Source organism: Salmo trutta, chromosome 27 (assembly GCF_901001165.1).
Source record: "Salmo trutta chromosome 27, fSalTru1.1, whole genome shotgun sequence".
Lineage (NCBI taxonomy): Eukaryota > Metazoa > Chordata > Actinopteri > Salmoniformes > Salmonidae > Salmo > Salmo trutta.
This window is the reverse complement of record NC_042983.1, coordinates 31,453,797-31,477,548: the sequence shown is the minus strand read 5'-3', so window position 1 is coordinate 31,477,548 and position 23,752 is coordinate 31,453,797. Positions and strand designations below refer to the sequence as shown.

General features: G+C 44.7%; 1 protein-coding gene across 6 annotated transcripts in view; it reads right to left on the bottom strand.

Moving 5' to 3' along the window:
- The window catches only part of LOC115164897 (myocyte-specific enhancer factor 2C), a 109,311-nt gene that overhangs the window by 40,822 nt on the left and 44,737 nt on the right, over positions 1–23,752 (bottom strand). For all 6 annotated transcript variants that reach the window (XM_029717803.1, XM_029717802.1, XM_029717804.1 and 3 more), the window contains 2 exons: positions 13,480–13,673; positions 233–436 (listed from right to left, as the gene is read on the bottom strand). In XM_029717803.1, the coding sequence (XP_029573663.1) occupies positions 233–436; positions 13,480–13,533 (258 nt within the window). In that variant the 5' untranslated portion in view covers positions 13,534–13,673. The remainder of the gene's footprint in view (positions 1–232; positions 437–13,479; positions 13,674–23,752) is intronic.

Below are 23,752 nucleotides of genomic sequence, written 5' to 3'. Positions count from 1 at the left end.
TTAGGGGTCTCTAACTAAGGGCTAAGTGGGGTCTTACAGACAGCAAGGACTGTAAGGGCCTGTAGGGGCCTGTCTCTTTAACCTCGTAAGAGAGAGCCTAAGAGATAGTCTACACAGATATCAAATGAGGATGACTTTGGGTGGATAAATGAAGCTTTGGTAGTCTAGATGTGAACCCAATATGAACCCAATGGTCATTAAGTGTGTGTGTGTGTGGTGCCTGGGGACTCACTTCCACAATGTCAGAGTTGGTCCTGCTCTCGTGGGGCTCGTTGTACTCGGTGTACTTGAGCAGCACCTTGTCCATGTCGGTGCTGGCATATTGGAACAGCTTATTGGTGCTGTTGAAGATGATGAGAGCGATCTCACAGTCACACAGCACGCTCAGCTCATATGCCTTCTTCATCAGGCCAAACTTCCTCTTTGTAAACGTCACCTACAGAAAGAGAGGAGGAGAAAGGAGAGAGGGGGGAGAGAGAGGTTAGAGAGAGGGTGAGCATCAGAGGATGAATTTAGAAGCAGATTTTCATCACTGGTATGTGTGCTGTGTTTTCCTTGTTGGGGGCTGGAATGGGGGGTTTCAGTTCCTCTACAGTACACCTGATCGGACCAAACCCCTGTGTCAACATCAACCTGGATTTTCCAACACACGATCCTCATTTTATTATGAAAATAAAATAAAACTCCATACTTTTTTTGTTTTCCTTCATAATGTATGAAGAAAAGAGAAATCTGGCGCAATCAGAGCTTTTCCACTCATAAATCATGAAACTGAAGGCTGCATGAAAGAATTTCTCAAAGTCAGGGCTGTTCTCCACTCCAACCTGTTCTCCACGGAAAGGTGAAAGGTTACTGTAACTGTCCATATACTCTGGTGAGAAGAAAAAAGAGGCTGATAAGAAATGCGATCTGTCTTGAAGAGATAGCAATGACACAGATCAGTTCATCACACCACACACACACACACACACACACACACACACACAAAGACTGCTAACAGTCTATTATAGAAGCAACATTGTAGTTGCAAAAATAACACAGGGGTTTGCTCGCTGACTTTTGTTTCACATAGCTACTTCTTGAAGCACAAGGTAGATAGAAATGTTGCACCACAGAAACCACACAGTCTTCACGTGTGTGTGTGTGTGTGTGTGTGTGTGTGTGTGTGTGTGTGTGTGTGTGTGTGTGTGTGTGTGTGTGTTCCAGCGTGTACGTGTATGTGCGGTCGTGTGTGTGTGTTTGTGTTTGAGGCCCACTACCTCAGCACATCATCTTTAAACAAACATATAAAGGTACCTTTAGGTTTCTAAATAGCACCATGTGAGTTGTGTCATTCATGTCTCTGTTACTTGGCCTTCAGTGGTGGGAGGAAAATGGTCACCCACACCAGCGCAGTAATTTCAAAGCTACACGCCCAAGGTGAAACCCACTAGATGTCTGGCTTCATAAGCTCTTTGCTGTCTCTCTTTTTGTCTCTCTATCCCCCCTTTTCTCTCCTTTCTCTGTGACTGGAGCTGGAACCTGATGAGGGTTGATCGAGAGACAGAGATAGAGAGCGAGATGCGGGGCGTTTGGGTCTTCTATTCACTCCTGACACCTTACCTCCCCAATAACACACCATTTACACACATACTGATGAATATGAATCTCTCGGACAAGATTATGAGTACAGCCAACTGTTCAGGTCTAACAGAATGACAGTTCTAGAGTTAAAACCTTTGCTTAGGCATACAGATGTAGGATCATAATTTGAGCCAGTTTGCTACAGCAGGAAAATAATCCTGCAGCAACAGGAAATGTGAATTATTAAGTGAATTAAAATGAATGGCCATTTTTGTAGACGTTGATACATTTTTCATGAGGGCAAATCAAGTCTGAAATGTCAAAGTGGAAATTTAAAACTCAAATACTCAACAAGTTTGCATTTCCTGGGTGCAGGAAAATTCTCACCAATAAAAGTTTGATCGAATGAAGAACCTACATCTGTATATGGATGGAACACATCAACCTATCAGTGAAGGAATTAATGAATGTATCAATGCAGATCTTTCTGATGTCCTTCACCGTATCATTGAGGTCTTCAGCAGCTGAAAAGCTCAGAGGATTGAAAGAGGAGAAGAAGGATAGATATCTATAGAGTTTTGCCTTTCCTTTCCTGAAATGAAATCGGACAGGACGCGCCCCAGAAATGTAATAATATCAAACAATATCTATCATCCTCCCCTCATTGTCCTCCCCTCTACGATGAGTTGAGAAGCGTCACTCTGTATAGGCCAACCTCAGATGAACTACCGACCCTGTCCCAGCATTCCCTCCCAGTTAGTGAATGATGTCACATGCCACAATGAGCTCCATATCGAATGGCCACCAGGGCTTAAAGACAACAGAGGTGAAACCAGAGACAGGCGACGCTTTGAACTCCCCGTACCATTATGCATGAAAAAGGCTCTAGAATTCACTAATACTTGAGTGATTTACCACTGAAAGACTCCCTGGGCTTTAAATACCATGGTGACATTTACAATCATACCGAAATGCTAAAAAATGAACCTCGTTCAGAGGCAAAGGACCAAAGGCAGGTAGAGACTGGATGATTAATTGTCATAACAAGCCCACAGGAAACTATAATGCACTGGGACAGAAATACAAACATCAAGGCCTAACTAGGCCTGCTGGCTGCTGGCTACATGACAAACTCAACAAGACACCACTAGAAGGTCATGTGAGTTTAGTCTGGAACAGGTCCTAAGTGGTGTCTTCCTCAGGTGGCAGGAAGTTGAAGGAACTTACAAGGAAGTTGAAGGAACTTACAGGAAGTTGAAGAAACTTACAGGAAGTTGAAGAAACTTAGAGGAAGTTGAAATTCTGGTGCCAGGGGCTTTAGGGTAAGATACATTGTAGTAGTAGACCAGTAATGGACCTAATGTAACATGCAGGCCCAGAGCTGGCATCACCCACTCACTTTAAACTGACATCAATATTATAAAAGGTGGCAGGTAGCACACAGGCCACTATCAGGGGCAGAGCTAATGTATCTCAAAGGTGAGGCCCATATTATTTATAGAATCTGCAAAAAAAAGCGTTTACAAATAACACCTACATAAAAATCCCATACACCGCCATTCCATACTCTTAACACCTATACCTGAAAAATCCCCCACACACATACATATGGATCACATTTTTTTAAAGTAATCCATATGTACAAAATGAAGCAGGTACTGTAACTCTAGATAGTTCTCTGAGTGGTGGTGATTTGAACTGCTTGGCAAAACGCTACACTGTGACCTCACTTGATGATGTCATGTGCCCACATGGGTCGGACACGACCCTTGTGCTGGTGATGTCATCACTCACCGCAGCTACCTCCTGTCGCTATGGGCCAGTGTTGTGTTCGAGACCACCTAAAGCAAGACTGATTCAAGACCAAGGCGGAGAAAATCGAGTCCAAATCAAAACCAAGACTGGAGGGGGGTGGAGTCTTGGAGTCAAGACCTAAACCGGGAGGTGGACAAGGGTCAACACCAAGACCAGAAAAATGCGATTCCAATTCAAGACCATGATTGTAATTTTGTCAAATCATTTTGTCAAATTCTGTGTTCATATTTTAGAACAACATATGGATGTTTTAGACATTCAGAATAGTGAAAAAATACATGCTGGGGGAAAATAGATCCACTCTACAAATGATTACTAACCCAAACACAGAGGGGAACCATGGGTCTTCTATGCCTTCAGAGAAGGGATAAGGATTTTAAAAATAATAATTTTAATAATATATAGTAAAACTGATAATTATATTATTATTTTCAATGATGTTCTGATTGAATCTCTTCAGTTTTTGTTGAAAAGGAAAGGGTTAACACTGAAGAGAAAAAAGATCCAATCAGGATTTTTTTTCTTCTGGTCTCTGGGGAGATAAATCTAGCTAGCTAAGTCAGCCATTGGCTAGGCCAACAGAAGCTATATAAAGGCATTGGCCATTCAACTGTATTAGAGCACCATTTTGGAGTGACGGGAATCAACCAATCACATTTTGACTTAATAAGTGGGACCATATTTACAAGTACGTATGGAAAGTTCTGCCTTCTTGAAGGTCAACAGGTCACTGCGTAATAGCGAGCAGTAGTTTTCCCACAGTCTAGCTAGCTAGATTTTGTTGTGGGCAAATTTTCAGCGGCTGCAGCAGGTGTTATCGAAGAGGATGTTGTTGCTAATTTGTTATCTTCTCCCTTTTCAAGAATAACTTTCAACAAGAAGATAAGTTTCAAATGATCATCATCTGTTGAGTGCATATGTGTTTTTTATTGCAGTGCGCTTGGTGTTAGCAATCTCTTTGAAAATAACTTGTTTGTGAAACATTGTTGCATTTAAAGTGGAGCTGACAGCGTTTTAGAATAGGATACAAAAATAAAATCTGACAAGCGACCACTTAGATATGGTAATGTTCACGTTTTTTAAAAATTCTTATAATGTTTGGGAATTACAGTTGAAGTCGGAAGTTTACATACACCTTAGTCAAATACATTTAAACACAGTTTTTCACTAGTCCTGACTTTAATCCTAGTAAAAATTCCCTTTTTTCAGTCAGTTAGGATCACCACTTTATTTTAAGAATGTGAAATGTCAGAATAATAGTAGAGAGAATGATTTATTTCAGATTTGATTTCTTTCATCATATTCGCAGTGGGTCAGAAGTTTACATACCCTCAATTAGTATTTGGTAGCATTGCCTTTAAATTGTTTAACTTGGGTCAAACATATCGTGTAGCCTTCCACAAGCTTCCCACAAAAAGTTGGGTGAATTTTGGCCCATTCCTCCTGACAGAGCTGGTGTAACTGAGTCAGGATTGTAGGCCTCCTTGCTTGCACACGCTTTTTCAGTTCTGCCCACAAATTTTCTATAGGATTGAGGTCAAGGCTTCGTGATGGCCACTCCAATACCTTGACTTTGTTGTCCTTAAGCCATTTTGCCACAACTTTGGAAGTATGCTTGGGGTCATTGTCCACTTGGAAAACCCATTTGGAACCAAGCTTTAACTTCCTGACTGATGTCTTGAGATGTTGCTTCAATATAGCCACATAATTTTCCTGCTTCATGATGTCATCTTTTTTGTGAAGTGCACCAGTCCCTCCTGCAGCAAAGCAACCCCACAACATGATGCTGCCACCCCTGTGCTTCACGGTTTGGATGGTGTTCTTAGGCTTGCAAGCCTCCGCCTTTTTCCTCCAAACATACCGATGGTCATTGTGACCAAACAGTTCTATTTTTGTTTCATCAGACCAGAGGACATTTCTCCACAAAGTACGATCTTTGTCCCCGTGTGCAGTTGCAAACCGTAGTCTGTCTTTTTTAAGGCGATTTTGGAGCAGTGACTTCTTCCTTGCTGAGCGGCCTTTCAGGTTATGTCAATATAGGACTCGTTTTACTGTGGATATAGATACTTTTGTACCTGTTTCCTCCAGCATCTTCACAAGGTCCTTTGCTGTTGTTCTGGGATTGATTTCCACTTTTCGCACCAAAGTAAGCTCATCTCTAGGAGACAGAATGTGTCTCCTTCCTGAGTGGTATGACGTCTGTGTGGTCCCATAGTGTTTATACTTGCGTACCATTGTTTGTACAGTACAGATGAACGTGGTACCTTCAGGCGTTTGAAAATTGCTCCCAAGGATAAACCAGATTTTTTTTCTGAGGTCTTGGCTGATTTCTTTTGATTTTCCCATGATGTCAAGCAAAGAGGCACTGAGTTTGAAGGTAGGTCTTGAAATACATCCACAGGTAAACCTCCAATTGACTGAAATGATGTCAATGAGCCTATCAAAAGCTTCTAAAGCCATGACATCATTTTCTGGAATTTTCCAAGCTGTTTAAAGGCACAGTCAACTTAGTGTATGTAAACTTCTGACCCACTGGAATTGTGATACAGTGAATTATAAGTGAAATAATCTGCCTGTAAACAATTGTTGGAAAAATTACTTGTGTCATGCACAAAGTAGATGTCCTAACCGACTTGCTAAAACTATAGTTTGTTCAACTGTATGTATACTAAGGCATTGGTGTAAATTCTATAGCATATAATGGGAAAGCGGGCGTTGTGTTTGGACAATTAATAGACACTGCAGTAAATTAAACCAAATAAAAACATCTGTCTTGTCCAGGACCAGAGTCTACACAGACCAGTGCGCTATAGCCAATCAGAGCTACAGTAGAACTTTATACAAACAAGCCATTTGCCATAGGGACCTGCCATCATTCAGTTTGAACTGGACTGTGTGTTTACAGGCAGTTGCAATAGCGCGACTTTAGATCATTAGAATGAATTTTCCAAAAGCCGCAAAATACACCTGAATGGATGTCTGCAAATATGTAAACACCACAGGAGTCCACTTTCATTTTGGACCTTTGTGATCCTATTGATCAAACAACTATGAAAAGGTAGGCTTTCTCTCCCTCAGTTTTGCATATCTACAACAACAAGATCAACAACTAATGCTAGCAAGAGCAAGATGAGCTAAAATCTCACAAAGGAACATTAGTTAAAACCTCTTAAACTTTTTCAGCTATTTGGCCGTCAAAATTGCACTGATAAACAATGTGGAATTGTAGCCTCCTCGTCCGTCTGTAGCTTCTCAACCAAGCACCCAAGCTAACTGACTAAAGTTGGCTAGCTTGCTAGCTAGCTACTTCCAGACACAAATGAGAGAACACCTCACTGACCATTTTACTCGCCCTAGCAGAGCTATTTAGGCTGTTTACTTTTTTGGCCTATGTTTACTGACACCAGTCATATTCAGCAGACGTTGCACATTCGTAAATTCATCAGTTGTTCTGCGCTCTGGCAGACTCAGACGAGAGTGCTCTGAAATTGGAGTAGATAGCCAGAGTGAATTTGTCAATGCAAGAGACATGCTAACTGTATAACAGTCATTCAAGTTCTTGCTAGCTAACCAAATGACACCTGCTGATAATTCTGAGTTTTTTACTCCGCTGCTCTTGGCTGGTCTCGGGAAGAAATTACGAGGCCTCACTGTCCGAGACCAAGTCAAGACTGAGTACAAATGTATCCGACACCGAGTCAAGAACAACCCAATCCATATGTGGTCTCAAGACTGTTCTTAAATACTGCAACACTGTTACGGGCCCTCTAACCAATGTCCTGGCCCCCACTCCCCACTTCCACTTTGTAACCCAATGCAGTCAGTATACTTTGAATGGAATGCCCATTGGAGGCCTAACTCTATCTCCGATATATCCCATTGGTCTCCATTCCACCACCACTTTCAATGTGGTTTAACCTCTCTCTAAAACCCTCTCTTTCCACTGATGGGTGGGCGCTGTTAGCTACATTAACGTGATAATCACAGAACATTGTTGTAGCACCTTTGCCGCTATCAGGGCAGGAGGTTTGCTGGGTAAAACAGTGTAAACCCTTAAGTGTCAAACAAACTGTGAATGAGTGTTTTTTTACTGCAGAAATCTCAGGGGCCCCAGAGTGTGAAATCTATAGTTGCACCTAATGGTGCATGGTCTTAGGATGAGAGTATAGGAAGACCAGAGGCCTCACGGTTTGGTGTTTTGTGTGAGAGCATGTCATCTGGTCAGAGGCTGAATGTCCTGCCTCCTCACATAGTGTACTGTATATACACTCCCTCCTTCCCACCCTCCATCCCTCCCTCCCTCCCTCAAGACGGACAGCGTCAACCAAGAGGACAAACATGTTTACCACGAGGAGCTCCGAAGGACTGAACTGACGTACTATGGCCACAGTCAAGAAAGGAGAAAAGAAAGGAGGGAAAAAGAGGAGAAGAAAAAAAGTCAGCGAGCGGCTTAGGGTGAAGGGGGTGGGAGGGAGGGGGGACCACAGGAAGCACATTTGTATGCATTTCCTCTCATAACAGGAAGAGTCTGGTGGCTTCCCCTTCACAATGGGCCTCGCTTCTGCTTCCCACCTCCTGGGGGGAGGAGGAGGAGGAGGAGGAGAGAGACAGGGACCGAGAGCGGTCATTTAACCAAGCAAATATACACACAATATGTTAAGTCTCATGCAAAGATCATCACACACGTCATACAGATGCCGTATCTTAATAAGAGCCAGGTTCACACAGCAGAAAAATAATCCATCAGCAACAGGAAATGTGAACTGTTATGTGGATTATAATTTATGGCCATTCTTTTGCAGGGGTTGATACATTTTTTGTTAGGGCAAATCAAGTGTGAATTGTTAAATTGGAAATTACAAACTTTAGAAGCCTTTTTAAATCTTGAATACACTACAATACTGCTTTCACATAGGATTCACTGTAAACAATTCCTGCAACAGGATGATCAAATTAAGACATGGCATATTTACACACTCCACATAAGTGCATGCACACACGCATACAAGTCAACACTCAATACCATTGCCCTCCACACACAAACACTTGTCCTATTGTCAGAAGGCTCCCCACACTAAAGGAATAAGGAGAGGAGCCCAAGACTTGGGCCTGAACTCTCCTCAGAGCCAAACAGGCTGCTGGAGATGAATGATGACAACAGGAGCTTTGTTTGAGCTCACATCTCTAATATATGCTTACTCTGCTCCCCACCACCACCCAGCACCCACCCACTCCTAATAGCCTGTCCTAGACTTTCAGAGTACATAAAAAACTAAGCTCCTGTACAAGAGATTATATTGAAATTCAAGTTAATCAATTAAAATCTATCAACTAGTAATGTCTGAGAAATAATCCTGCATTACAATATGAAAAATGGTTAATGCAGTGATTTCATTGGATTTTCTTTTCCCGGAGGTAGTGATTTCTGAGAAAAGCACTCCTGCCTGAGTATGGTCGTGCTCTGTATGTTCCTGTTTAGACTGTAAAACCACAAGTGGAAAGTGATATATCCAGTGCCTGCTGCAAAAATGTGTGTGTTAACTTTGCGAGAGCCGAGTCAGTGGCGAGATTGACCAAAATAACTTTTTATTTTCATTCATTTGTGAGGATGAAAATGTCTTGTTGCACAGAGCTCCTGTTGAAAGATAAAGAAGGAAAAAGAGACACCAAAAATGATCTTTTTTCCTGCCACTTTCATAGGAATCAAAATGCACGAAAAGAGGACAAAGAGGAGAGTAGCAGTACAAGAGAAGAAGAAGAGAGGACAAAGAGGAGAGTAGCAGTACAAGAGAAGAAGAAAAGAGGACACAGAGGAGAGTAGCAGTACAAGAGAAGAAGAAAAGAGGACACAGAGGAGAGTAGCAGTACAAGAGAAGAAGAAAAGAGGCGGTTAAAGAAGATGAGAAGACAAAAGAGGGCATAAAGTGAAGGAAAGGTGAGGTGTTTTTGCAGGCGCTCTCTAGGTGAGGTCTCTCAGGGTTGAGCAGACTGACACAGAGGAGCTTGGCTCACAGAGGTAACGATCAAGGACAAGAGAAAAGGTGGGAAATGGGGGAAGAGAGGAGAAGTGCAGGGGTGAAGAGATACCCTGCGGGCCTCATTATTTTCCTGCCGTTAATTTCCCTCACAAGCTTTCTCACCCCACCGCTGTTGATTGGAGACACGCCGGAATTGTTGTAAGTGAAAGAACCATGTTTCTTCATTCTGCGGTGGTGTGGATTGTTTCCTTGATAAGAAAGAAATAAGCTCATGTGCTGAAGATAAACATATATTGTTGTGTTTTTGAGTCCTGACTGGGGAGAGAAATGGGGAGGGGGCATGTTTCTACTTCCTGTGACTGATGACTTCATCCATGTTGAACCTCTGACCCCTCCACAGGGGCTCTTCCCTTTTACAACCCACCACCCCCACTGTCACACACACACACACACACACACACACACACACACACACACACACACACACACACACACACACACACACACACACACACACACACACACACACACACACACACACACGGCTGAACTGGCTGGACAGACGTGTCAATCTGCATTACCCTCAATTAGCCTCAATTAGCTGGACTCCATGATGGCCGACCCTGGATGTTAACGACAAGATGAGAGATGGAAGTGTTTACCTCAGTCTAATTAAATATATATGTGTGTTAAATAGAAATGTATGTGTGTGTCTAAGTATGTGTCTGAGTGTATAATATGTTTGAGCATGTATGCCTGCAATAGATATCTGTGTGTGTGTATGTCTGTGTAAGTGTGTGTGTGTTTGTGTGAGTCTGCTCTCTGTCTACGGCCTGTGCATTTATGGCACAGGGGGCCCTTTCATGTGCCCGGGGCTGGGAGAGGGTCTGAGTGGTGGGGGGCCGGGAGCCAGGGTTCACACACTGCTGCCCTCTGTCCGGAGCTCTGGGCAGACAGTCAATGCCAGGGAGGCCTGACCATGGTGCCCCTGCTCTGGGGAAGTGTTTCAGGGTCTGGGGGTGGCAGGCCAAAGTGGCCGCACAGAGAGACGGAAGCCCCGTGCCCACGATGATGGCACCGTGGTGGGCAGCGGAGCCCGTGGGTGGCAGGGTGGCTGCAGAGAGCTTTAACAGAACGTTGCCACTCAACAGAGGGCAGGGAGAACAGGGAAGTGGACATCAATAGGGATGAGAAGTTAAAGGCTTTCGTAATATCTACATAGGGTTGACATAGCAAATATAGGAAGTATGACATAAGAGGTCAAACTTCGACAGCCACACCAGCCTGATTGCCAATCTACTAATTCAAGTGTAATTTGATCTATTCCTTCATGTATATGGATTGATTGCATATCAGAGAACTGTAAGTAGATTTGAAGTTTTGAGTTTGGTTCAGGGCAGGATGGAAGCTTGTGAAGCATGCAAAGAATGTGGAGGCTAAAGGTAACCCCTCTGATGTTTATTTGGCTGTAGCACGAGGAGGCTTCCTCAAAGGAGAAGTGAAAATATGCAAAGCTCAGGCTGCCATTTAGACAAAATTAAAAACAAAAAATCTTCTTTGTTTCTGTGTGCCAAAGGTCTCCTTCTTCCTTGTGATGGTCTCCTTCGTGTACATCAGTGGAGGCTGCTGAGGGGAGGACGGCTCATAATATTGGCCGGAATAGAGCTAATGGAATGGAATCAATGGAAACCATGTGTTTGATGTATTTGATACCATTCCACCTCATTCTTTCCAGCCATTACCACGAGCCCATTCTCCCCAATTAAGGAGCCACCAACCTCCTTCGTGCACGTCTTGCTTGGCTCAGACATGAGAACTGATGTTGCTTTACCTCCATTGCCATGTACAACAAAAAGCAAAAAGCAAGAGTTCATTCAAAAGATGTTTAAGAAGTTTATTTAAGAATCTTGTATCAGTATGAATTCAAAACAACGTGTAAAAAGGCAAGGAATATTGCTGGTGTAAAATTGATTACAAGAGATCTCAGGTATAAACTTAAAATCACTTGCTCCCTTTCTCTTCCCCCTCCTCTCCTCTCTCTCCCTCCTCTCCCCTCCCTCCCTCCCTCCCTCCCTCCTCTCTCTCTCCTTCCCTCTCTCTCCCTCATCTCCTCTTTCTTCATCCTCTCCTCTCCTCTTCTCTCTCCTCTCCTCTCCTCTCCTCCCTCCCTCCCTCCCTCCCTCCCTCCCTCCCTCCCCTCGCGCCCTCCCTTCCCTCGCGCCCTCCCTTCCCTCTCTCACTCCTTCCCTCTCTCCCCCTCCTCTCCTCTCTCTCCCGCCCTCTCTCCTTCCCTCTCTCTCCCTCATCTCCTCTTTCTTCATCCTCTCCTCTCCTCTCCTCTCCTCTCCTCTCCTCTCCTCTCCTCTCCTCTCCTCTCCTCTCCCTCCCTCCTTCCCTCCCTCCCTCCCTCCCCTCACGCCCTCCCTTCCCTCTCTCACTCCTTCCCTCTCTCCCCCTCCTCTCCTCTCTCTCCCGCCCTCTCTCCTTCCCTCGCTCTCTGTAAACGAACCCCGGATATCTGTGGTATTGATTCCCCTCAGGTGTCCTTCCTGTCTCCCTCTCTTCCCTCCTCATCCTCGGGAGCCGGAGTGCCTGGTGCGACCGGTGAGCCCGGTCTGCGGTGTGACGGGTAGGGAGGGAGAGGAGGCTAAGATAAAAGCAGACAGGAGGTGTGGGTGCTGGTGCAATGTGGTAGCCTTCCCCTCTGAAACTCCCTGACCTCTCCCACACTCCCTCCCCTACCCTGACTCCAAAAACCTGATGCCTGGGAACAACTGTAGAGCTCCCAGAGAGTCAAGTAGGACATAACGGACTTCATGACAGCTCCACTCCCCTCCTCCTCTTTCACTTATTTCTTCTGTCTACTTCTCACCAAGGAGTTCTCAGACCACCGAGCTGCAACAGCCACTTCAGTGGAGTCCAATCGATTTCTAGCACCTTTTTATGTCAAGTCACAACAGCAGGGTGAAGAGAGCCCAATGACAGTGTTTATGTTGAGATGTCATACTGTCAGAGGCTAGAAGGGACAGTGAAGTACTCTGCTAGATGTCAGCCAATACAGAATAAAGACATGACAAGTAGAAGGATCTAAGAGAGTCTGAACCACTCTAATGTGATAGATGTAATAACCAGTGAATGTCATGACAGTATGCTGGGATAATGATTCACAGATTGGTGGGGACTGAGGAGGAAGGGAGTGTGTGTGACCTGTGATTGGAGGGGGGCTTATTAGCAGGGTATGGATCCAATTGGCCTGACAGGGAGCTGACAGAGTGGCGGTGGTCACTGGTGCCACAGGAAGTAATGGATTGTGGGCCTGCAGGGCAGAGAGAGAGGCAGGTCTGTCTCCATCCATTTCCTGGGTTGTGTGGCTGATGTTTTGTTGTAATTTATCATTGAAGACATGGCCACAAATAAAGCCAGCTGGTTGAACATGATATTTATGGTAAATCCTTTGCCTATACAAGGGTTCATCAAATAAATGTGCCTCTTCTTTTGAAATATAAACATTGATTCAAATAATTGAAAAATAATTGTATAGGGTTTTTCTACTTACTTATGCTGGCTACGTGTTTTCAATACATTTGAATATGAGCCTTGTTTTAAAGGTACCTTGAGAGGAAAGATACAGAAGGCACAACCAGCCCTGAGACAGAAGGAGCATGTCGGCCTCTCAGCGCTCTCTCAGAGCTCTCTTAGCTCCACCCATCCCAGGGTGCTCTCTGCGGTGTGTGGTGCGTGCATGAAACCTCCATCTCTGTTTGGTTGTTTGTTTGTGTTTTCTCCCACCCTTCCCCTCCCTTCTCCACCCCCGTGCATAGTAATATTCCACTGCCATGAGCTAAAGTGGGTGGCATGGTGTGAGAGGGTGTGATAGGGTGCCACCAGTGTATGTTACATTTAAGAAAAACAAGACGTACTACTACCTCCATGTAAACCCCCAGGGTACCCAGAACAATCACCCTCCTATCCCACCTACACCCTCCTGCCACCACCACGACACCGTCACATCCAGACTCCCTGAAGACTTAAGTCAGCACACCTACTGTGCTCTCTCCCAGGCCCACAGTAAGGTATTTCCATCCCCCCCTATCATCCATCCTTCCTTCTTCATGGGGCTTACCTGTCTGTTGCGTTCATCCATAATCCGCGTGATCTGAATCTTTTTCCTCCCCATTGTCCCCGTCTTCTTCTTCTCTCCTCTCCCTAAAGAACTTTATGCTTTCTTCTGCCTCTCCTCAAAACGCTTTCTCTTCTCTCTCTTCTCTCTCTTCTCTTGACTTGCTCCGATCAATTCAAAGATTCCAGAATCCGTACCTGCAATAGAGAAAGAAAGAGAGAGAGAGAGAGACAGAAGGATAGAGGATAAGCATTAAGTGACATGAAATATGGCACAAAAAAAACGAGGGGGTGGGGGGGTATGGGTGGGAGAAAAGTCACATCATCGCTGCCACAAGGGAGGGGGAAGAAATACAACTAATCTGTCAACATGTTGTGAAAGGAGCGCTGTGTTTTTTACTGTCGATATCATGCAAATCAGGTATGTTGCGTTACCGTGCCAACTATGAGCAGAGACAGCGCTGTCAGGATCTCGTCTCATTCACAGAGAGTTTGACAGTTTTGGAAGTGCCGCTAACTTAAATGCTCTAATCACCCACAGTGTAACGTTACCTCTAGACTAAGAAATACACTTTCTTTCTCCTGAAAAACAGCAGTTTGTTTACAGAACGATGTCAAGGTAAAACTAATCTAGTCTACCTCCAACACAGTTCTAAAATGGCCGACATGGAGACTGGCTTGGATGCAGATGTAAAACCTAGCCTTGCCTTGTTCAGAAACACTATAGATTTGACCTTTAAAATTACGGCAATAGAGCTGATTCCCGACAAATTCGGTCTTGAACATTTAAACCAGGACTTAAACCAGCTGGACACAATATGTCTGTCTGTCTGTCTGTCTGTCTGTCTGTCTGTCTGTCTGTCTGTCTGTCTGTCTGTGTCTGTCTGTCTGTCTGTCTGTCTGTGTGTGTTTGTGGTTGAGTGTGTGTGCACATGCATGCACGTGTGTGTGTGGGCTGAGCTGGACCGATAGTGTGTGTGAGTGAAATAGCTGACTTCCAAAGAGTGTGTGCATGTGTGTGTGAGCTTGAGTAAGCCAGATCTCTGGTACTTCTCTCCAGAGTGCTAAAGTAGGCCAACCCAATCTATCTCAGGGAGGAGCAGAAGAACTGTTGTGTTTTATTTTGACAGTAGAGGTGATAACGTTCCTCGTTATGCAAATGAGCATCCCATTATTTAAGCTCAGTGCAATGCAGGGGAGCTGTCAGCGCCGTCGCATTAAAAACCATCTAGCCTGCTTTTTTCTCCCCCTTCCCATTCTCTCTTTTCTCTCCTTTCTGAACCAGATTTCCGGCACCTGGCAGCGCGAGCCGCAGACATTGATGTGGAAGATGACACTGCTTCACCAAAAGACATGTCAATCTCTCTCTCTCACACACACTCAAACACGCACAGGCATGCATAGACACACACACACACACACACACACACACACACACACACACACACACACACACACACACACACACACACACACACACACACACACACACACACACTTCACTCCCCCATCTTTCCTTCCTTGTTTCATCTTCCTCTAACCTGAATCTATGTGTTTATTGAGTGACATGATGCAGGAGAAAGCACCCCAACCCCCATGGTGAACAACTACATACTGCTGTACATTCGACCCCTACGCTTCTTGAGCGGAAGGCATTGGTAATAGACGTGCCTGGTAGACACAGGTCTTGTCAGTTATAACCCCATGTGATCTTGCTTTAGGAATACAAGTGAGAATTATTCTCAGTATTGAAGAGCACAGGTTCAAAACACCTGTACTCCTGCATGCCACTAGTTGGCTCTCTTATATCTTCAGTCTCTCCTGGGAGATGGAGCCAAGTGTAATCAAGCCAATTAGATGTAGCCTGACATCTCCGAATTGTCTCCAGGTTGACAGTAGCTCAGGTTTCACATATTGAGTCCAAGAACGGCGTGGCTATTTGACACTTTGTTTATAATCAAGCTTGTAAAAGTCCAATGTGGTTACATATCTAATTTAGGCTTTACTCACTACTGGCTCACATCCTTCAGAGATGATGCCACTCAAATGATGCTGACTATACTTGTTCTCTCTCTCTCTCTCTCTCTCTCTCTCTCTCTCTCTCTCTCTCTCTCTCTCTCTCTCTCTCTCTCTCTCTCTCTCTCTCTCTCTCTCTCTCTCTCTCTCTCTCTCTCTCTCTCTCTCTCTCTCTCTCTCTCTCTCTATATATATTTATTTATTTATTTATTTTCAGGACCCTGTCTTTCAAACATAATTCGTAAAAATCTAAATCTTCATTGGAAAGGGTTTAAACACTGTTTCCCATTAGGGCTAGGGGGCAGTATTTACACGGCCGGATAAAAAACGTACCCGATTTAATCTGGTTACTACTCCTGCCCAGTAACTAGAATATGCATATAATTATTGGCTTTGGATAGAAAACACCCTAAAGTTTCTAAAACTGTTTGAATGGTGTCTGTGAGTATAACAGAACTCATATGGCAGGCAAAAACCTGAGAAGATTTCATGCAGGAAGTGGCCTGTCTGACAAGGAGTCGTTCTTCTTGTCTCTGTTTATTAAAGAGTGAGGATCTTAGCTGTAACGTGACACTACCTACGGCTCCCATAGGCTCTCAGAGCCCGGGAAAAAGCTGAACGATATCAAGGCAGCCTCTGGCTGAAACACATTATCGCCTTTGCCAAGTGGCCGATCAGAGGACAAAGGAATTAGGCGCGTGCCCGAGTCGACCCAGTGCTGCATTTTCTTTCGGCTGTTTACCTAATTGCAGATTCCTGGTCGGAATATTATCGCTTTTTTTACGAGAAAAATGGCATAAAAATTGATTTTAAACAGCGGTTGACATGCTTCAAAGTACGGTAATGAAATATTTAGAAATCTTTTGTCACGAAATGCGCCGTGCGCGTGACCCTTATTTACCATTGGGATAGTGTCTTGAACGCACGAACAAAATGCCGCTGTTGGAACATAACTATGGATTATTTTGGACCAAACCAACATTTGTTATTGAAGTAGAAGTCCTGGGAGTGCATTCTGACGAAGAACAGGAAAGGTAATCAAACTTTTCTAATAGTAAATCGGAGTTTGGTGAAGGCTAAACTTGCTGGGTGTCTAAATAGCTAGCTCTGTGATGCCGGGCTATCTACTTAGAATATTGCAAAATGTGCTTTCACCGAAAAGCTATTTTAAAATCGGACATATCGAGTGCAAAGAGGAGTTCTGTATCTATAATTCTTACAATAATTGTTATGCTTTTTGTGAACGTTTATCGTGAGTAATTTAGTAAATTGTTAGTAAATTCGTCGGAAGTTTGCGGGGGGTATGCTAGTTCTGAATGTCACATGCTAATGTAAAAAGCTGGTTTTTGATATAAATATGAACTTGATTGAACAAAACATGCATGTATTGTATAACATAATGTCCTAGGTGTGTCATCTGATGAAGATCATCAAAGGTTAGTGCTGCATTTAGCTGTCTTCTGGGTTTTTGTGACATTATATGCTAGCTTGAAAAATGGGTGTCTGATTATTTCTGGCTGGGTACTCTGCTGACATAATCTAATGTTTTGCTTTCGTTGTAAAGCCTTTTTGAAATCGGACAGTGTGGTTAGATTAACGAGAGTCTTGTCTTTAAATAGCTGTAAAATAGTCATATGTTTGAGAAATTGAAGTAATAGCATTTCTAAGGTATTTGAAAATCGCGCCACAGGATTCAACTGGCTGTTACGTAGGTGGGACGATTTGGTGCCACCTGCCCTAGAGAGGTTAAATGAACCATAAACAATTCATGAACATGTACCTGTGGAACGGTCGTTAAGACACTAACAGCTTACAGAACTTAGGCATGACACTAATAGCTTACAAAACTTAGGACACTAAAGAGGCCTTTCTACTGACTTTGAAAAACACCAAAATAAAGATGCCCGGGATCCCTGCTCATCTGCGTGAACATGCCTTTGGCATGCTGCAAGGAGTCTTGAGGACTGCAGATGTGGCCAGGGAAAGAAATTGCAATGTCCGTACTGTGAGACGCCTAAGACAGTGCTACAGAGGGACAGGACGGACAGCTGATCGTCCTCGCAGTGGCAGACCACGTGTAGCAACTCCTGCACAGGATTGGTACATCTGAACATCACACCTGCGGGACAGGTACAGGATGGCAACAACAACTGCCCCAGTTACACCAGGAACGCACAATCCATCCATCAGTGCTCAGACTGTCTGCAATAGGCTGAGAGAGGCTGGACTGAGGGCTTGTAGACCTGTTGTAAGGCAGGTCCTCACCAGACATCACCGGCAACAACGTCACCTATGGGCACAAACCCACTGTCGCTGGACCAGACAGGACTTGCAAAAAGTGCTCTTCACTGACGAGTCACGGTTTTGTCTCACCTGTACTTACTCCGAGGCCTGTAATCTGGAACGGTATCTTTTTTGGAGGTGGAGGGTCCGTCATGGTCTGGGGCAGTGTGTCACAGCATCATCGGACTGAGCTTCTTGTCATTGCAGGCAATCTCAACGCTGTGCGTTACAGGGAAGACATCCTCCTCCCTCATGTGGTACCCTTCCTGCAAGCTCATCCTGACATGACCCTCCAGCATGACAATGCCACCAGCCATACTGCTCATTTTGAGCGTGATTTCCTGCAAGACCGGAATGTCAGTGTTCTGCCATGGCCAGTGAAGAGCCTGGATCTCAATCCCATTGAGCACGTCTGGGACCTGTTGGATCGGACGGTGAGGGCTAGGGCCATTCTCCCCAGAAATGTCTGGGAACTTGCAGGTGCCTTGGTGGAAGAGTGGGGTAACATCTCACAGCAAGAACTGGCAAATCTGGGGCAGTCCATGAGGAGGAGATGCACTGCAGTACTTAATTCAGCTGGTGGCCACACCAGATACTGACTCTTACTTTTGATTTTGACCCCCGCTTTGTTCAGGGACACATTATTCCATTTATGTTAGTCACATGTCTGTGGAACTTGTTCAGTTTATGTCTCAGTTGTTGAATCTTGTTATGTTCATAAAAATATTTACACATGTTAAGTTTGTTGAAAATAAACGCAGTTGAAAGTGAGAGGACATTTCTTTTTTTGCTGTTTATAAATATATATAATCTCCTGATTATGATGCACATTGACCATTAGCATGTCAACAGCTCTTCTTCACCTTTGTGACAAAACCATACTCATGTGATGATTGTTTGCAGTTCCACTGCAAACAACACTGGAAACAAGACCACTGACTGTATAATCAACCATAGGGAACAACAGTAATAACGAGACTAACATCTAAAATGACACATTGGTTTAGTATTTTATGATACTCTTGTTAATTTTCTATGGTTACACAGCATAAATCATTAAAAACAGTAAAGTGCTGTCAGAAAGATGAAAGAGTGTCTTCAGACAGACTAACACTCCAGCCTATCAGTGGTGCTCAACAGTCCAGAGACACAACAAGAACAACAACATATCAATCCCCCGGCAGGCCAGCATACCTCAATCAGATCCTGACAGTCGAGGCGCACCACGCAGCTCTCCACCGTCTCCTGAACGCTAACGCAATGCCTCTCTCCATTGGTGACTCCTGCCTCCTGCCTCCTCCCCCCTGAGCCTCTCAATGTTAACACCCTCTGGAGCAACACCTTAGTCCTTATGTAACAGTAACACTAAGACTAAGCCCATGTCCTGAACATTTAATCCCAGCTTTGGCTCCGGCAACCAATGCTGCCTGAGGAGAGGTGCTGCTTAGCCCGGCGCTGGTGATCCCCCTCCCTCCCCTCCCCTTCAACACCACTCCCTCCTTCTGCGTCCTCCCTCAAACACGAGAGCCTCCACCCAGCTCGTCAACTCTCCCTCCTCCGCCTACCCCACACACCCGCTCCCACCCCATTGCTCTCGGCATCCAGGTCTGGTCAGGGAGGGTTGGCTGGTGACAGTAAGCATCCCCAAAAGATTACCACAGAACAGCACAATCCAATTTACCCCTTTGACAGTGTCCCGCCAGGAGACATGCCGCGGCCCGCCTGATGGGGAGAACGAAAGAGAGAGAGAGAGGGAGAGAGGAGAGAGGGGGAGAGACAGGGCGCGAGCGCGAGAGAGAGAGAGACAGAGAGCGCAATCCAATATAATGAGACAGAACTATGTCTACAGTGCATTCAGAAAGTATTCAGACCCCTTCCCTTTTCCCACATTTTGTTACTTTACAGCCTTATTCTTAAATGATTAAGTAAAAAATGTTGATCGTCAATCTACACACAATACCCCATAATGTACATAATAATTCAGATTCTTTGCTATGTGACTCGAAATTGAGCTCAGGTGCATCCTGTTTCCATTGATCATCCTTGACATGTTTCTACAACTTGATTGGAGTCTACCTGTGATAAATTCAATTGATTGGACATAATTTGGAAAGGCATACACCTGTCTGTATAAGGTCCCACAGTTGACCATGCATGTCAGAGAAAAAACCAAGCCATGAGGTCAAAGGAATTGTCCGTAGAGCTCCGAGACAGGATTGTGTCAAGGCACAGATCTGGGGAAGGGTAAAAAAACATGTATGCAGCATTGAAGGTCCCCAAGAACGCAGTGGCTGCCATCATTCTTAAATGGAAGGAGTTTGAAACCACCAAGACTCTTCCTAGGGCTGGCCACCTGACCAAACTGAGTAATCGGCAGAGAAGGGCCTTGGTCAGGGAGGTGACCAAGAACCCAATGGTTCTCAAGGAGCTCCAGAGTTCCTCTGTGGAGATGGAAGAACCTTCCAGAAGGACAACCATCTCTGCAGCACTCCAACGATCAGGCCTTTATGGTGGAGTGGCCAGACGGAAGCCACTCCTCAGTAAAAGGCACATGACAGCCTGCTTGGGGTTTGCCAAAAGGCACCTTAAGGACTCTCAGACCATGAGAAACAAGATTCTCTGGTCTGTTGAAACCAAGATTGAACTCTTTGGCCTGAATGCCAAGCGTCACGTCTAGAGGAAACCTGTCACCATCCCTACGCTGAAGCATGGTTATGGCAGCATCATGCTGTGGGGATGTTTTTCAGCGTCAGGAACTGGGAGACTAGTCAGGATTGGGGGAAAGATGAACGGAGTAAAGTACAGAGAGATCCTTGATGAAAACCTGCTCCAAAGCACTCAGGACCTCAGATTGGTGCAAAGGTTCACCTTCTAACAGGACAACAACCCTAAGCACATTGCCAAGACAATGCAGGAGTGACTTCGAGGAAAGTCTCTGAATGTCCTTGAGTGGCCCAGCCAGAGCCCGGACTTGAACCCAATCAAACATCTCTGGAGAGACCTGAAAATAGCTGTGCAGCGATTTTCCCCATCTAACCTGACAGAGCTTAAGAGGATCTACAGAGAAGAATTGGAGAAACTCCCCAAATACAGGTGTGCCAAGCTTGTAGCATCATACCCAAGAAGACAAGGCTGTAATGGCTGCCAAAGGTGCTTCAACAAAGTACTGAGCACAGGGTCTGAATCCTTACTGTATGTAAACGTAATATTTCCATATTTTTTATATTTTTTTATTGAACAATTTCTAAAAACCATTTTTTTCTTTGTCATTATGGGGTATTGTGTGTAGCTTGATGAGGGGGGAAAACGATGTAATCCATCACTGTATGTTGACCACTTATGCACTCAGGGAGGACTCCACAGAAGATTGAGACTGACACTTCACCTTTTAGGTGCAGCGACGGTGAAAGTGTAGGTTTAGTTTTAGGTGAATGTTGCGATTTTTCAGCCACTCCTGAACCTGAGGGAGAGAGATGACTAACAATCTTTCTATGCCACACTAAGCCAATTCACTAATCCATAACCAAAGAGTATGGGGAGAGGGCAGAGCAGAGGGAATGTAGGGATTGGGAAGGAGAGAGAAGGATTTTGTTTCTCTCTCTCTCTCTCTCTCTCTCTCTCTCTCTCTCCTTTACAAAGTGAAACGGCTGGGGGAAGGCCAGTGGGGGTCACTGCTAAGGTCAAAGTGCACGTTAGGAAAGACATGATGGGCTGAGGGAGCGAGAGAGAAGGATTGAGAATGGTGGCCATACCAATAGAGAATAGTCTGCCTCAAAGTAGCAGAACCTAGAGAGAGCTGACAGAGGGAGAAAGAGAGGGGAGAGCGAGAACAAGAGGTGGAAAGAGGGATCTTTGAACAGGTACCAGGCCTCTCAGGGGGGAGGGGAAGAGCTCTACCAACCGCCCTCCCATCTGATAGGCAGACGGAGGGAGAGAGGGAGAGGGCGAGAGGGAGAGAGATTCAGCACACTCTCTCTCTCTTTCAGAAGTGGAGCTGGAAGGGTGATGGGAACTTGTACATAGTTGTCCCATCTCCTCACTTCCAAGTGTTAAGTCACCAAAAACGAAGATACAGCACGTGGGCAGCATTTCTTCCCGTCCTAATAGACACATACATATATATATATATATATACATATATATATATATATATATATATATATATATATATATATATATATATATATATATATATATGCTTGTTAATATGGCTTTGTCATTGACAACACAAGGACTGCACCTGAGAGAATCAAAGAGATGAGGAGAGAGAAAAGAGGAACATTATCTAGGCTGGTCCTTAGTTCTAATTCCTCTCTTTGAAAGACAGCTGCATGGTGCAAATCAAAGCTTTTGAGAGAGAGAGAGAGAGAGAGAGAGAGAGAAAGAGAGAGAGAGAGAGAGAAAGACAGGGAAGAAAGAGAGAGACAGAGAGAGAGAGAGAGAGAGAGAGAGAGAGAGAGAGAGAGAGAGAGAGAGAGAGAGAGAGAGAGAGAATGTACTGAATGATGAGGGGCAACACAGCTCTGAAAACCAGTTCCTCATATGACGAACACATACACCAACATCTGCTGACATTATATATTTTTCAACTAAATTCTAAGTAGGCCTACGTTGTTGAGAATTGGAGAAAACCATTTATAATGACAGGATTGATGGTGTTTTTCCTAGAACCCCACCTCCCCATAGCACATCTGCAACACATTTAGTAATAGCATGTCTTGAAAAAACGGCAGTATCCTCTATCCTCATAGGAAATGCGGTTGCGAGGATTTGAAATAACATATTACACTGCAGTAAGTAAACCTTTTAGGAGGTGTATGCTACATTAAATAAACCCTCTCTCTTTTAAAATAAGCTACCATTTCCTTGAAGAGGAGGCAATAACGTATTTAATACAGTTTCCGAACAATCTGAGTATGAACACACACGCACGCATACACACACACACACGTACAAACGCACACACACACACACACACACACACACACACACACACACACACACACACACACACACACACACACACACACACACACACACACACACACACACACACACACACACACACACACACACTTTCTAGGTTCCGTTTTGCTTGAGCATCCCTATAGCTCCCCCCCATATCAACTCCTAATCCTAAAAAAACATGATATTTTTTATATGCAGAGCTGGTGTTTAGAGTTGTGTGTTGTTTATGGAGGTGAAGCTGTTTATCTGTGTGTTGCCTGAGTGTGATTGTGGGAGGGTGAGGGAGAGGGAGAGGGGAGCCAGTGGCCAGGAGACTGTATGCCTCCATTTCATTGTGTCTCTAATGTCATTACAGGCAATGACTACTCTGTGTGGCACGTCAGGCTCTCCGTCTGTCAGGCTCAGATAGACACGGTGACAAATCTCTATCACTCCCTCCCCTTCCCTTCCCTCTTCCTCCCTCCCTCCTCTTCCCTTCCCTCACCCCCCACCCTCCCGTTCCCTCCCCACGTCTTCGAGTAACACACGGAAGAGAATGACCTAAACCTGGGCCATCGCCTACATGTAGGTGGGCCTCTGTGCTGGTGGTGAATCATGCCAAATATTAGGGCTAATTTAAAGCTTTAGCAGCTAAAGAGATTAGCAGAATGTACATCTGGGATTAGCTTGATAGCGGTGTATCATGGTGTAATGTGTTCAAGCGTTCAAAGCTGTGGCATGTCTATGTGTGTGTGTGTGTGTGTGTGTGTGTGTGTGTGTGTGTGTGTGTGTGTGTGTGTGTGTGTGTGTGTGTGTGTGTGTGTGTGTGTGTGTGTGTGTGTGTGTGTGTGTGTGTGTGTGTGTGTGTGTGTGGAAGAGTTTGAGAGAGTGAATGTGTGTGTGCATGCCTCTTTCTATTAACTCACGTTACAGTGTAGTCATTAGCAGACAGAGATATTTTTTAAGCTCTGCCGTCATGAGAAGTGAGAACTGTCTGTTGTTGAAGAGAGAAGGGAGCTAGGAGCCTCTTC